The following is a 16,593-nucleotide window of genomic DNA, read 5'->3' as shown; positions in this document are numbered from 1 at the left end:
ATGAGGCTTTTAAAAAAAGAAAAAGAAAAGTAACTGGAGGTCAGCAATCTGGTTCAGGTGCTAGTGAACAAAGCCATGAAGTTAGACAAAGGAAAGTGCAAATAGACTCCAAAGCAACAAGATTATGAGGACAGAACAGTCATTTTCAGTTGAAAGAGTGAAGAATACACCTACCAGAAATGTAATATATGCTAAATGTGTGTTACGATTATGAGGGGTCCTTGGAAAATTAGCTTCCCAAAGGGGTCACTCGTCCCAAAAAGTTTTAGAACCCCTGCTTTAAGTTTACCACTGCACTTTAAGGTACTGCATGGCAATCAAATTCAGAAATGTTAAATTGTTAAAAAAATATAGGTAACTAAAATGAATGAAAAGAAAACAAAATGAAAGTTGCCACAACTTATTTATTGAAGAATAACTGGATAGGCAACATTAATAGCACTATACAGTACACCACAAGCACTTCAGGCAACAGAGACGGACACTGACACTGGGTCTGATGAAGGTCTGAACTTCAACACAAACATCCCAGTATAAGTCAGCTACCCTTTTATTACAGTTGAGTTGAGTGTTGCCTTAAAATGTGTATACCCTCATTTATGGCCAGTCTTTGCAGACATGTTGTGTAACCTTTATGGAAATATGAGCCGACAGTTGTCAGAAAGGAGCCCACCCACATATTGCCTGTGAGGGCAAGAGGACCAGTGCTGTCTGTTACCAATATCCATAAAGTCTCTTCACTAATGTTAAATGAAGGAGGTATCCTGCCCCCAATTCAGTAGAGGTGACAAGATGGGGCTTGCTTGTGTCCGCTTGTATTTCCAACCCCATTCAGTGACTGTTTCTTTGGGGTCCTCTTCCACTGGTGGGTTATATGTGTTTTCTGTATTGCTTCATTGCTGCTTTGATCTAAACCAGCGTCCAGCAATAGAGCCTAGAGAGAAGCCTTGCTTCTTCTGTTGAGCCAACTCTGATTGTCGCTGTTCTTCTTCCTGCTTTTATGAACATGAGAGGAAGAATTAATGTACAAATGTAAGCATGTAGATTCAGGGTATTAGTATTAATTATTAAGTATTAGTATTAAGAATGCTTTGCTGCTATTAGAAAAACAGTAATGCTGTTTAAAGGTGTGTTCTGGTTGGGCTGCTTCGTGTCAATTCAGACTTGTCTGGACCATCAAATTTGTTATATATTTTTGAATGGATTGAAGTTATACACAAGACCACATATAATGCTTTTCATTGTTGCCACCTTGATCACTTTCACATAGCAATTATCACTCAAGTTAAGCTCCACTGAAGAAGTGTAGTTTAGTACCCAACTCAAACAGTAAGCACAAGACTAATACAAAACTAATGCAGAGTAAAACTGTTTCCAGATCGACCAACAATGTTCTTCAGCTGTTCAAGTTAAATTTTAGCACAGAATATACAAATCAAGTTTTTCTAGGTACATCTGGGAAGGTACAGCTCCTGAAATCAGTAAATCAGTCTAGTGGAAAACTGTGAGCATATCTATTCTACAACTGTAAGTCTTATACTGTGAACAATGTGAAATGAGATCCCTGTTTACGCCGTTGTCAACTAGAGACACATACACATTTCAATGAACACATTCATAATGTAGATACATCCTGGAAATCCATTAAATGTCCTTGACCTGATTAAATGTATTTCATAGGCATAGTTTACCTGTGCCAGCTGTGCTTGTCTTCGCTTGAAGGCTTCAATAGGGTCATCCTCATGGGCATAATTCTCCAGCACTGTGCGTACATCCTCAACTCCACTGATTGCAATGGCTATCAGAGACAGAATCCCATTGTTAGGATTTGTGCACTTTATGAATGGACTGAATAATTGGTACAATAGTAGTCATCAATATAAGACACTTTCACAAAATGCTTAGTGTGATTTGCTCAGTAGTGGTATAGCCCACTAAATGCACAGATCAAGCACAGCAACTGAACTTTGAGCAAACAGTTACCACTATATCTGCATGGATCCGGCACAAGAATTAAACTCTGATTATCACACATTTGACTGAAAAAATAAAAGCATCACATTATTCTGTGGTTCCCTGTAAGCACTTCAGTTATATAATCTTATTATGACCGCCGCTAGCGAAGCGGTCATATAGGGATTGTCAAAGATTTGATTATTGATTTATTGTATCTTTCGACTGTCATCTCATTCTCTTCTGACCATAACCTAGGCTACTAACAGGAGCTAAGTGAGTTAGCCACAACACGTTCGCTAACGTGATGGTTTTCTAATGGAAAATATATACCTGAAAGATAACCTGTCTATGATGCATCCCAAACACCGGGCTGGAACATTTCTGCTCAAAGTCTCAAAAAGCATCTGAGTTAACGTTCATTCCCAAACACCCACTAGGCTACTTCAATCTTCTATTTTCAAAGGTGATTCAAGTAAGGAAGAGCATGGCTCAAAGTAAAGTAACTAGGACTGAAACTACATAAAGTGAATAATTTGTGTCAACTCGCTGCAATGTAGATTTATTAACGCACCCGTGATGATCTACATCTCCATAAAACCAAATGTTTTAGAGCGCATGTTGAGAGATGTATCCAGGGCAGGGCTGTACCTACACATATTTGTTGCACGTGCTACAAAAATCATTCTTTGCGATGGATGATTTAGTACCAACGTTACACCGGTCCGATACAGTTTTGCCTAGTATAAGTATAAGTAAGCAGTGTTGTGCCTGAACGTGTTCATTGAACGAAAGTTCATGAACTCGTTCATATTTTGAGCGAACGTGAACTGAACGTCCTGTATTACTGCCTGATGAACGTTACAGTGAACTTGTTCATTCTGGTGTCTGTGAACGACACGCTCTTTCAGTTTAACTTTGTTCAATAGGGTGCCAGATTTCTACAGAGCCTTCCACACGAAAACCTGGCTAAAACACCGTAAAAAGGCCTTAATTTGGCACCATGAAGGTCACCATTTCTCAAACTATGGGCCGCGGTCCGCAATGTGGACATTGCTGGTCTGCAGAGTAAAATTATTCCCGGGGCATCGTCGGATAATTTGCTGCGCAATTGATCAAGGAACCGCAGACAGAAAAAGAAAACAAACATTTCTGCAATTAGTAGGAAATACTTGTTAATTTGGTGTCATCAAACATAGAGGCATAGAATTCAATGCATGTGTGTGCATGTTGGTAGCAAAGCTAAGCTTCAACCTATTGGAAAGCTATTTAATTATGAAAAGACATTTAATAGAATGACGTGGATTTATGCAACTTCCATAAAAAACAGAGCACAGACTATATAAAACTAGCCTAGAAATCTAGACGCGCCAAATTATATTTGCTGCCAGGGCTAGTCTAGCAACTCTCCGTTGGCTTGTGAGCTCCAGAAATCGAAACTTAATCAGGCCAATGAAATCGTGTATAGAGTCGTTAGGTGGGCTTAACATAATGATTGATGGCAGAGTTGCAACGGTTTGGCTTGAATTCCCTGCTACTTAAAAAAACAAGATAAGATGGATGTTGCTGTTGGCGAACAGTATGACACGAGTTAAGCTTTTATTAAGTTGGCAAATGTTTGAACTAGCCAACTAGCTCCGCTGGTGGGAAACGCATGGGACTCATAGCGCTGCCGCTGTCCTATTGCGTGCAGAGGGAATTTGAAAGACAACTGATAATCCCGCCCCTCGGACTGAGCACTGCGAACGGTGAGTTCCCAGACCCTACATTTTAATGTGGGTCTGGCTCGTCAGGCTAATATAAAACACTGTCTAGCATTAAGTATTAAAGTCAGCCAAAAGCTATTAATTAGTCTCAGTCTTAGGACTAATTATATTTTACATTAGTAAAGCAGTACTCTGATGTGCATGTTTTCACAAACTTTAAAGCACAAAAATGTACTGTTTTGAAGTGCATGTATAGCAATATAGTATAAAAATAATAATTGGGATATCATTATGATAATTTGATGGGGGAGGGAGGAGAGGGTGGGTTCATGTAGGTGGGCCCTATGACCCCAAAGTATGCCTTGACTGGCCCTCAGGTCAAAGAAGTTTGAGAAAGGCTGATGTGGACGACAAAGCAGCAAGGTTGTATGGTAATTTAAACGTTAAAAGTTTTATGACAAGGTCAATGAGGATGGGAAAAATCGTACATTTCTGTGCAAACTTTGCCCGCACTTCAGTCACCCACAGCAAACCTGAAACGGCACATTGAACTGAAGCACCTGGCTAGCCTTTCAAGGTATGTGCAAACCAATGAAAAAAAATCAAAAGACTGTCAAGACATCCTCAACCCAAATTAACTGCATTCTATATGGGCTGTGGCAATTTTGAAAAATAATAGCTCGCAGCAACATTTGAAAAAAAAAAAAGAATTATGAACTAGTTCATTTTTGGAAAGTGTGAACTTAGTTCACAATTTTGAATTATGAACTGAACTAGTTCATTTTAAAATTTGTGAACTGAACTTTGAACTAGTTAACGTAGAAAGTGAACTTTCCCAACGCTGTAAGTAAGTATATATACTCTTTTGATCCCGTGAGGGAAATTTGGTCTCTGCATTTAGCCCAATCCATGAATTAGTGAAACACACTCAGCACACAGTGAACACACAGTGAGGTGAAGCACACACTAATCCCGGCGCAGTGAGCTGCCTGCAACAACAGCGGCGCTCGGGGAGCAGTGAGGGGTTAGGTGCCTTGCTCAAGGGCACTTCAGCCGCTCCTACTGGTCGGGGTTCGAACCGGCAACCCTGAAACTGGGGGGTGAACAAGTCGCAGAGGGGGCGCCAGTGTGTGGATCTCTCAATCGCAAAAATAAACAATATTTCCATCGGGCACCTACCATGGACTAGGCTGGGTGAACCCAGCCTGATCTGCCGGCGATTTGTTTTCGATTTCTTAAAAGATTGAGCTTGGTTTGACGAAAGCCAGACTAACCATGGACCTCACAGTTGCAAAATGCAAGATAACATGAATCAGCCTTTTTTGGTTGCATGAACAAGAACAGACAACAGCTCTTCAACTTGGCCCGTTAAAATACGTATGAACAGTCTAGTGATGCATTTCATGAAGGCCCTTTTGGACATGTCAGTTATTTGCACCACTGGGTAAAACTGCATTTTGTTTTAGACTACTGATATTTCATTTGTGCATTGACAATAAAGTTGATTATCATATGAACTAGATGACTAAACTCTTGCATATGTAGAAGAAGAAACATTCACAAAAATCCATGACATGACCTCTCCTCTTGATAGCTGTTGAAAACTGCATGGAACTGACAGGGATTGTTTTGTTTAATATAAATAAATAAATAAATAAATAATGCTGCTACCTTCTGCTTTTCCCAAATATTAATATACTCTTTATGTATCAGATATGTTGTAGGACAGGACAGGAATTGCCCCAATGACCCTCAAGTAGCAAATGAAAATAAGATCAAATTAAAATTTATATTGAAATAATAGCTAAAATTCAGTATGACATTTAGAAACAAAATAGATTCCTTGATAATAAATTGATAGAATAGTAGGTGACTGATCATTTTTCTGTATAAGTACTTTGTCACTAACTATTATGAACAGTTGTCAGTCTTTACAGAGGATTTACACTGTATTTTTTTTTTACTGTAAAGGTGACTGTGCTTGCCTAGTTGAAATATCTCACTGGTGCTCTTTCCTATCATTCAAACTCCAGCCATGCAAAAATATGGAAGAGTGTGCATGTTTGAGGATTGCTGAAGAGTGCTATGGAGATTGCATTATTTGCAAAAAATTTAGACAAGATATCCTTTATAGCGCAACAAAAAGAAACATTCTCCAGTGCATCATTACTGCATATGATGCTGAAAGGGAAGTGGACCTAGGACAAATCCTCAGCTTTGAACTGATTAAGGTCCCTGTACTGTAGCTATTGCAGATAGCGATGGTTATTTGTGAAGTGGAAATAAGTCTTTCCTCACTCAAGTGCTGTCTAGCAATGTGGAATGTCCAGTAGATCACTACAAAAACTGCTCATTCAACACTGGTAATAGATGCTCAAGATCTAGTTCTAGTATTTAGGACACCCATCTGACTAGCACATTTAAGAGGTATACAGGAAAGTTTGTAAGAAACTTTTGTATAGTTATTTGGTATTTGTTATGTGGTAGCAGATGATGTTAACTATCAAAGAAATAGACCTAATGTAGGAATGCACACAGATATTGCAACATATAATGGTGTAGGCCTACCTGATTAAGACCCGAGTGGTTAAAACATACTTATTAAATTACACTGGGAGCAAAGAAGACTATCTTCACTTTTTCCCTTTGCAACTGTCAAAGAAATCCCATAAACACGGGAAGGCCTAGGGTAGCCTACATCAGATGGCCTAAAGATCAGGTTCTTCTGCATAGCATTAAGTGATTTGCATGCAGTAATTTGAACACTGACCTTGATCTAGCCTACACTTTGGCTATTTAAAGGTAATTTATTGCCAAAACACCACACAATATGAATGAGCTATAACAAACAATAAAGGACTTATTCACACACAAACTACTATTTTACTGACTTTTTTTACTTATAAAAATAATAATTATGTAGGAAGTTTAGAAGTTTAGAATTGACCAAAAGTGCACAAAATTGAACTCAAATGCCTTAATACACTTGGAGGAGGCCTGCGTCCTTTCTTTACCAGATATTTTAGGATTTGGATATAGTTTCAGTATCGAGTATCAAGATATTTATGGCAGATATTGTATCGAAGTCATCATTTTGGTATCGTGACAACACTATGCCAGATCCACTCTGTTTTCTAGATGTCGAGGATCGGAGGCTCTACCACCAACAAGTGATGCTGCTCAATGGTATATTAGAAGAGCACATTATCAAGCTCTAGTATGGAGGCAAGCACACATACCAAATCCAGTGTTACTAGAAGTAAAATGTTTTTTACTTGTCGGTTGTTGCTGATGGTAGATGCAGTTCTGCATTAGGCTTATTCCCGCTATCTAAGTTCATATGTACTGTAGGATATATTCTGAGTTGAAGGTTATCTGTGCAACTTGTTATTGTGATGAAATGCATTAAACACCACACGAGTGACTCACTATGTTAGCAATAAAAATATGGTTGTATTTTGAATAGAATTTCCAAGTTTATCACATGTTAACTGTAATCATGTTCCCATCCCTGAAGATGACATCAGGGACACACAAAGAACATTTTAATAAATAACTGTTGTTACACCTGATTTATTTATTTGATTAAAGACCATTTAGCCTAGTCTGTAAAATAGTTTTTAAACATTTTAAGGTTGTTGTTATATTATGGATAGGGCTGTCAAACAATGTATTTTTTTTTTTACATTACAATGAAGTGCATAACAAACAGAAATATATTTTTATTAACTATGTCAGTTTACATGTAACAGTGTAGGAGTGTAAACAATGTTTAGATTGTATATTAGAGCTTAAACTTGAAGTGCTTCAGTGATATTTTAATTCCATGTCAACTGAGCCGACAAGAAACGGTGCATCAAAAGATTAAAAAAGTAGCAGCAAAAGAGGTGGTTGACAACAGAAGAAGTGACGCTGTAAAATAAAAAAATCTTTGGTGGCACACGATCAAAAAAATTAAAGCGTCATGCTTACTCCCATCACGATTAATATCTTAACGCTGACAGCCCTAATTATGGATATTGATTACTTTGCACTCGGGACATAGTAAACGATAGAGTTTTTTTTATTCTGTGCAGTCTGAGATAGCAAGAGGTCAGAGGACCACTGAGAGACGGTTCACAGAGATTTTGCAATGGACACGGTAGCGGTCTTCAGGGTTGGGATATATGCAATTTGCAGATAGGAATATGCAACATGCAATTTGTAATATGAATTTCTTCCACTCATAATAAAGTCTTCACATGCAGAAGTTGATCATGGAGCAACATGATTCATACCACAACTGTAACACAGCATACTGCTATCTCAACAGAAAGCATAGATGTCTAGGAGATACATTCTAAAGCAGCGAAACAAACATACTTTTCAGAAACGCAGCCAAGTCGTAGAGAGTGCGGTCTTCAGAGTTTCCATCCCACTTGTGAAGTGCCATACCGTTGAAAGGCTGCAGGCTGAAGGCCTCTCTTTTGCAGTCTACCACGATAACTTTAGAGGTGTCCCTGTTTAGACAAGATACGTCCTGCAAAAGACAAATCCTTTTCATAAAAGTAATACTGTAATTCATGTAAGGGGTAACGGTGAGATGCCCCGACATACAGAATTAATGGACTAGGTAGAGGCCAAGAACTCCTCCGCCTTGTCCATTAATTCAGTGTACCGGGACACCTTAAAGGTTGTTATCCCACTCATTTCCCGATTACAACTCATGTATGTAGGTATTTACAGCATACAAAGGATTCAAGATATTCTTAAAATAGTTTTAAATCTAGACTTTCAAATCTTATATGATAGCAAACATTTTTAATGTGGCAATAGAGCTAGTTAATTGCAGCCATTTTTCAATGACCCAGAAACAAATTCTCATAAAATACACACTTGGATAATACTGATCAACTAACATGTAAACGGTACAGATATGTATTTTTATAACCATCTCTAATACAGGGCTTGTCAATGTTTCTTGTGTGTTTTGTTTTCTTCAATGGTTTGGGTCAATGAAACCAAGACACTATTTCAAATGTCACACAAATAGTGAAATTTCATCCAAACTGAAAATCCATTATGAATTTCTACATAAAACACACATTGTGTGTATGTACATTAGGTTTGTAACAATACACTTACCTCACGATACGGTCCGATTCACAATTTTAAATTCATAAAACGATTTTGTCATGATTATATTTTTCAAGAGAATAAGCTGCAGACAAATTATGATTTATTTATATAAACTGAGGAACACAATGTCTCAACTAGTTGTTACCTAAGTGCCCCAGGTAATGCGTATTCTGTCTTATCCGGCACCCTGATGAGGATAATAAATGAGAATAATCTTTTGCCCAATCTGAATCCAATTTAACTATCATTACTAATTATTTTTCTGACATCTGAAGTCGAACAAGAGAAATCAAAAGAGGATTACACCCTATTTTGTTCAAAAAAGGCATAGACTGAGGTGGAGCGTGTCACCAGCTTCAAGTTTCTGGGTGTCTACATCTCTGAGGACCTCGGATCCTCAAAATCTCTACCATGATCAAAAGGCTCACCAGCATCTCTTCTTCCAGAGGAGACTAAAGAAGGTCCACCTGTCTCCTCAGATCCAAGTAGTTTAAGTTTCAAGTTGTTTATTGTCATGTACTCATAAAAGGAGTCATGAGTAATGAAATGATTGTGCTTAAGAGCCAGCTCAATATTAATTTAAATAAATTAAAAGTAGTTATTGAACAGGTATAATGTGTGTGTGTATGGGAGGGTATGGTGTGTGCATGTGTAGCCCTTACACTGATATCACACAAAATTTGCGCGAAGTGGAGACGTCTTTATGCCGCATCATATGTCTAAAAACGAAGTGAAAATTTGCCGGCCAGGGTGTTTGTTCACATGATCCTTGATTTTGGGGAGGCAGGACCAGCTAGCAAATTAAAACATGACGTGCAACAGGGGGCATGCAGAGTGATAAGCGCAGGCCGTATTATGCGTGGGCCTTCTGATGCAGTAGGTGTGATATTTTCAAAACGATGGCGGGAGAACCGACTGCACTGCTGCTGCGCACATTTTTAGTACCCTAAAAATGCAAGTGAAGTTGCTTTGCATCACAGTGCAGTACTATGTGTCAATGCTTAGAATGTCGGATTCTTGTGATCAACGTCTTCGAACAATAAAAAGTAATTTGGAAGAGAAATTGAAGAGAAGTACCTAGGGAGCAGTTCCGTTGAAAGATTTCAGATTTTTTAGCACTATTACTCAATCTAAGCTGAGCAAAATTATAACTCAGACTGGCTCCTCAACATGTGCTTTGGATCCAGTCCCTACTAGATTCCTCAAAAATGTATATGATAGCTTGACTCCCTTTATTTTCAAGATAATAAATACCTCATTAGAAACAGGTATTTTTCCGACTGCTTTTAAAACCGCTTTCATGAAACCTTTACTTAAAAAGTCAAATCTTGACCATACTATCCTGAGTAACTGCAGGCCTATATCAAACCTACCTTTCCTAAGGAAAGTGCTTGAAAAAGTTGTTTGTAATCAGCTTAATACCTTTCTCAACGAAAACAGTATTCTACACAGAAACAGTCCTAATAAAAATAGTCGATGATCTCAGACTTGCTACTGACTTAAACAAAGTCACAATCCTTATTCTTCTAGATTTGAGGCATTGTAGCATTCGACACCATTGATCATAACATTCTAATTCACCGCCTTGTGAAGTGGGTGGGTCTCTGATAATGCTCTAAACTGGTTTCAAACCTACATTACTAGCAGAGATTTTTATGTTAGTCTAGGAGATCATGTGTCTGTAAAACATGACTTGCCTTTCGGTGTGGCCCAGGGGAGCTGTCGTTGTCCTCTGCTCTTTTCCCTATGCTTCCGTTAGGAAACATCATAAGTCAGAATAATTTAAACTTCCACAGCTATGCATATGATAACCAATTATATATTTCTGCGGAGCCAATTAACCCAGATGGCCTTTGCTCCCTTATCACATGCTTAACTCATTGAATGCCAAGCTGTTTTCGGGAGCTTTGTCCTAGAGTGCCAGCAATCTTTCATGAAATATGAAGTGTTGCCTGTTACTTCCTTGTGTGAACTTTCCGGGAAGTGATCAGCGAGACCTGGCGAGACTGCCACCTAGTGATAGACCCACGAAAATGGCCTGGTTTTGACCTGACGTGCATGAGTCACTGATTCGACCCAAAGCGGCAACCGAGTTATGATAAAATGTCCAGATAAAATATCCAGATTGTGCGTTTTCATGAGTTTCACGATCGTCATATATTTAATTTCCATTCATCACAGAGTTCCCAAAATCACATATAAGGTGTGTTAGAGTGTCTAGTTTCATAATTAAAAAAAAAAAGAAAAGCTAAAAACGTAATATTACGTTTTTGGCACTCAATGAGTTAACCTCCATTAATGAGTGGATGAGCTACAATTATTTAAAGCTAAATGATGACAAACCAGAGGTATTGTCATATCAGTAAAGTTACTCTGACAGCTTATTTCCACCTGAGAAACATCGCCAAGTGCAAAAAAGTGTGGCCCTTTTTAACTCAACAAGACGCTGAAAAACTAATCCATGCCTTTATCACCAGCAGGTTAGACTACTGCAATGCACATTTTACTGGTCTCACAAAAACACTGGTACTCATACAGAGCTAGACTTTTAACTAAGACCAAGAAGAGCATATCACCCCTGTGTTAGCTGAACTGCACTGGCTCCCTGTTTCCTATAGAATTGATTTAAGCTCTAAATGGCATAGCACCTTCATATACCTCTGAGCTTTTAATATCTTATCAACCACAGATCTTCCAATGCTAATCTTTTAATTGTACCCAAAGTGCTCCACAAGCAAAGTGGAAAAGCTGTTTTTATCCATTATGGCCCAAAGCTATGAAACACCCTGCCTCTGTACATTAAACAGACGAGTTCAGTAAATATCTTTAAAAAAAACCTGAACATATACCTGTATATGAGAGCTTTTAGTTAACTCATTTTTATCTTGTAGACTACTTTTTCAGATTATTCTACATTCAACTGCTGCCATTAGAGCTACAGCCAGACAAAAGCAGATGGGCTCCCCCTATTAAGTCGGGTTCTGCTCAAGGTTTCTTCCTGGAATATGGGAGGTTTTCCTTGGGATTGTTTCTATAGGACATGCTTGTAGGGGGTTAAGGGTTAAGGCTGCCAGCTTTCCGTTCGTTGTGTTCCTTAAACGTCTGTATATAAATTCATATAAATCACACCAAATACTAAGAACATACTATGGACATGACCGCTGTATTTTTAAAGTATTTCTGATATGTTGCTGATTGGATCATAAACGGCCATAGCAATGAATAGGAATGACTGAAGAACTTGTAGGAAATTGGTTATTTTTTTTTCTCTATTATTGAGTTAAATGTTCCAAATGTAAAGCACTTTGAGCTGCATTCTGTGCATGAAAGGTGCTATACAAATAAAGTCTATTATATTATGGTTATTATGTGAAACTACCATCTTATAATAACAAAAAAAAAAATGGACATTGTTATTGTCTTTTTTTATATGTCTTGCACTGTAGCCTACACTGAACTTAATATATTTAGGGCTCTATTTTGGCGATCAGAAACGGATGGTCAGAGGCGTAAAATGAATAAACATTCATATAAAGGCGTGGCCAGTCTACATTCACTAATTTAATGGCGCGATTGTGTGATCAAAGACTGGGTGCAAAAGGGTTGTTTTTATGCGTCTTAATCAGTCATGGGCGTGTTTTGGGCGTAACATCCTTTAAACCAATGAGAATGACATTGGTCATTCAGCAAACAGGGCATCGGTATTTTGATAGTCAACTGCGCATTTGAAGGAATCTGTTTGCAGGCAAGACCGTATGGAACAGGGATTCCACTAAACCATTCATTACTTAAACCTGTTTGTAACTAGCAGAGTATAGGCTACATGCATCTGCACTCGTCTATTATTTGAACTCATATTGCCTCATAGGCAAAGTGAAACTAACTTCACTGTGGTCAATTTCATAGTCAATGAAAAAACAGTTCTACACAGTTAATTAACTTTCACTATAGAGTTCGGGTGACTACGTCACGTTTGTGTAGCAACGGCCATTTTAGCGGAACGTTATAGGAAGATTCAATGATTTCTAATGAGAAAGTAGTTAGCGTCCAGAGGAGATAAGAAAAGAACCGTGATGTAAGCAAATGTGAGCTTCTTCACAACGAGATGTACAAGAAGGCAACAGAGTGTTAAAGACCATTGAAAGCTGTAGACTGGCTTCTGTTCTGTGGGCTGTGTAGCACTGAGTTAACATGTTTTGTGTATAGCACTGGATCTACTGAATTTCATTTCAATATACATGTACACAAAGGAATATTATTATTTTAACGTCTTTATTTTATTTACATTTACATTTTGAAATGACTTACAGTATGCACACTGCTAGTCCAGGGGAAATGTTATACCATTCTTGATTGTACAGAGGTGCATGATAAAATAACAATAAAAGCAATCTTGAATCTTGAAAGAAGGTAGACTCACCTTGACATGATGTCCCTCCATGTAGCGTGTGGCATCTCTGAAAAGGCGGTACATGACAAAGCCCTGGGGGTCTATGCTGTCAATGAGGGGATATGCTGTCTGGCAAGAGAGATGGGTAGCCACAGAAAATTAAACATAAGGAATCTGACAAAGGACCATTTTCAGGATATGCAAATTGTATAGCAATGTTCTAATACGTTCACTTCTCCAATTACACTGGTATTCTATAAAAAACCACACCCGGCAGGTGACTGGTATTACCTAATCATCAATAACCACTACTTCCAAACTCTCATGCTAAGAAACGCTCAAAATCACACATGGATGCTATTTACATGTTACATTTATTCAAAACGAGTACTGACAGTATGGTAAAGAATTTGCGGTTAAGTGCCTTGCTGAAGGTCACAACGGCGAAACCCACAACTTTTCAGGCTATTGCATGCTAGCCCAGCTCTTTAACCACCATGCTACCACCAATTGATTAGTCACACTAGGAGGTACATTTACCCATGTAACCTTTGTAAAACTAACCAACTTCCCACCAATGTCATAAATTACCAATGTAATAATTATCTGCACATGATAATGCTGCAAACATAGTGTTGCTTGCCAATGTAATAAACTTTTTTTTTTCTCCCACCAACATAATAATTATTATGATGATAGGAAGTTATTACGTTTGTGTGACTATTAAAAAAAAAAGTTATTACATTAACTTCCCACAAATGTAATAAAGCACTGATTTAGTGAAATTCTATGTTTTATCAGTTGTAAGAGTATGAAAGTCTTATATTCTTTTATTTGGACAGCAAAACTTAGTAGACCCCCAATGTGGGGGGCGCTAGTGAGTAATGAGCTGGTAGGTCGCTTACCCTAATAGCTCCCGCAAAAGTTAGGTTAAAATGGTTCTAATTTGACATATTTCAAGCAATTGTTATATAAGCGGTTAATAACACCTAGGACATAAAATTCACTAACTGGACTCAAGATGAAGTCAACCTTACGGACGCAAACAAAGTCTACTAGGAAGAATGAAGCAGCTGCTGTTCCATGTGCTCTGGATGAAGCTAATGCTACCCCGTCAGACCATCAAGAACGGTCAGTAGATAGCCCACTACGTTCTGACTTACATGTACAAGCCACCAAAGTAGAGATATGCCAGACTATTGACACTCGCATCGCAGAGATTGCCTCTACTACTTAAAACTGAGACTCAGGCTGCTGTTTCAGCCCTGCAAGCCACGAGTGCTCAACATGGTACAACCATCACCGATCTGGAACACGCGGCTTCGCATACCTTAGATACTGTAGCCAACCTCCAGTCGGAGGTGAAACGATTGTCTACAGAAGTTAAGTATCTGGTGGATAAATGTACAGATCTGGAGGGGCGATCCAAAAGACAGAATGTGAGGATTGCAGGCTTGAAGGAAGGGACGGAAAGGGGCATGGTGACGGAAACTTTTGTTTCAGGACTCCTGAAAGAAGTGTTGTCCTTGGAAAATAAACCACTAGTTGATCGCGCCCACAGGGCTTTGCGAAAACGGCGGGTGATAAGGAACCACCTCGCTCACTCATAGTCAGACTCCACTACTTTCACGACGTAACAGCAGTCCTCAAAAGATCTGCCGAATTAAAAGACCTCTCCTACGACGGACAGAAAATTTGCATTTTCCCGGATTTTACTCCTGAAGTGGCAAAGCGTAGAGCTGCATTTAATAAAACCAGGGAGATGCTTCGAGATCAACAAGGAGTCCGATACAGAATGCTGTACCCAGCGAAGTTGAGAGTGACATTTAATGGCACAGAGACGGTGTTTACGGATGCAAGCAAAGCTCAAGAGTTTGCCGAACGTCACTTTGGTGATGGGGCCGCAGGGCACCGAATGGCCGATGGAGGTGGCCCGGTGCTGCACTCTGAGGATACATTGGAGCAGTGCAGAATAAGACCTGTTCCTCATTGCCACAGGCCTAAAAAACTCCTGACAACTTGTATGGGTGATTATATTTCGATTGAGTTCAGGTTTTGTTTAGAATAAACCGCTTGTGTTTTTCAGCTGTCAAATTTGATGAGGCTACAGTAGCCTAAAATAGATTACAATTGCGGAGCTATCTATAACATAGCTTCTTTATTAGAAGTGTTAGGTGAGGGAAGTTAAACTTTACTAATGTTGGTGTGTTGTTTCTATTTAGCTTTTTGTTTTGTTCTCTTCTATATAACCTCCGTATTGGAGTCGCGCCTTACTATGAAGGTTTCCTTTAGTATAGGCAAGACATTTGGGGGAGGGAGGGCGTGGGACTTCTTTATACATGTGGGAATGTTTATTACACTTATGAGGCATAACATGATCTGGCCTGAGCCTAAATTATACAAGATAATGTAGCACAATTTGGGAGGGGGACATTAATCAATGTGGTCACTTGGAATGTTAAAGGGACACCAGGCAATGTTTTCGTGTTAATTAATCATCTTCGTAAGTCGGTATATGGTTAAATGACTCATTACAGGGCGAATGAAGACTCTCTCGCCCGCCCCTATTGCCTGTAGGCAGAATATCCCGCTTGCAAGTTCAGTGTATCGTACCCGCCGACCGAAGCAGGATCTGTTTACAGCACAGAGGCAGGCTAACGAAACGCTAGCGATTGTTGCAAACGTGTGTATAATGGCAGAGCCGGCGAAGAAGCAGCGAAAACCCTTGACGGAAGATGCAAAGAAAAGGAAAAGAGCTTCAGACCGAGCGAGGGGGAGTTTCGTAGAGAAAAAGCATCAGGCTTGCCTGGTGTCCCTTTAAAGGTTTAAATCAGCCAGTTAAAAGAGGCAAGGTATAAGGACATTTAAAGAAACTGTCTAGTGATATAATTTTTCTCCAGGAAACCCACTTGATCAAAAATGAGTACACTAAATTACGATGTAGATGGATTGGACAAACCTATCAAGCTGTGTGTGCAGTTAAATCAAGAGGAGCAGCTATTTTATTCAGAAAAGGGACTCCATTCATTCACAAAACTACTATTGCTGATAAAGAAGGCAGGTTTCTCATAGTGGCAGGGGATTGAATTTGAATTTAGTAATGGATCCTTATTTGGATCGTTCCTCATCTCGTAGAACGCCTCCTTCAAAATCTAGCATTTTTCTGAAAGAATTTTTAAGAAATTCTAATCTATGACATTTGGAGAGTTTTTCATCCACAGGAAAGGGCTTACTCTTTTCATTCTAATGTTTATAATGTTTACACGCAAACTACTTTTTGACAGACTCCAAATTTGTGACACTCACAGATACAGTTGATTATCATGATATAGTGATATCAGATCACGCTCCTCTCTCACTATCCCTACGATTTGATGATCTACCTCAGTGTGACAGATTGTGGAGACTTGATCCGCAACTTTTGAA

The 16,593-nt window shown here is 38.9% G+C and overlaps 1 protein-coding gene across 2 annotated transcripts in view; it reads right to left on the bottom strand.

The window, feature by feature from the left end:
• Nucleotides 1–384: 384 nt before the first annotated feature.
• The window catches only part of timm50 (translocase of inner mitochondrial membrane 50 homolog (S. cerevisiae)), a 65,585-nt gene continuing 49,376 nt past the window's right edge, over nucleotides 385–16,593 (bottom strand). The window contains exons 8-11 of one of the 2 annotated variants that reach the window (XM_042063000.1): nucleotides 13,198–13,296; nucleotides 8,022–8,178; nucleotides 1,692–1,798; nucleotides 385–992 (exon numbers count right to left, since the gene is read on the bottom strand). In XM_042063000.1, the coding sequence (XP_041918934.1) occupies nucleotides 894–992; nucleotides 1,692–1,798; nucleotides 8,022–8,178; nucleotides 13,198–13,296 (462 nt within the window). In that variant the 3' untranslated portion in view covers nucleotides 385–893. Of the gene's footprint in view, nucleotides 996–1,691; nucleotides 1,799–8,021; nucleotides 8,179–13,197; nucleotides 13,297–16,593 lie in introns of both variants that reach the window. The other variant, XM_042062998.1, reaches the window with a different exon arrangement.

Source organism: Alosa sapidissima, chromosome 15 (genome assembly GCF_018492685.1).
Source record: "Alosa sapidissima isolate fAloSap1 chromosome 15, fAloSap1.pri, whole genome shotgun sequence".
In the NCBI taxonomy this organism is placed as follows: domain Eukaryota; kingdom Metazoa; phylum Chordata; class Actinopteri; order Clupeiformes; family Clupeidae; genus Alosa; species Alosa sapidissima.
The sequence above is the reverse complement of the archived record's forward strand: the minus strand, read 5'-3'. Positions and strand labels throughout refer to the sequence as shown.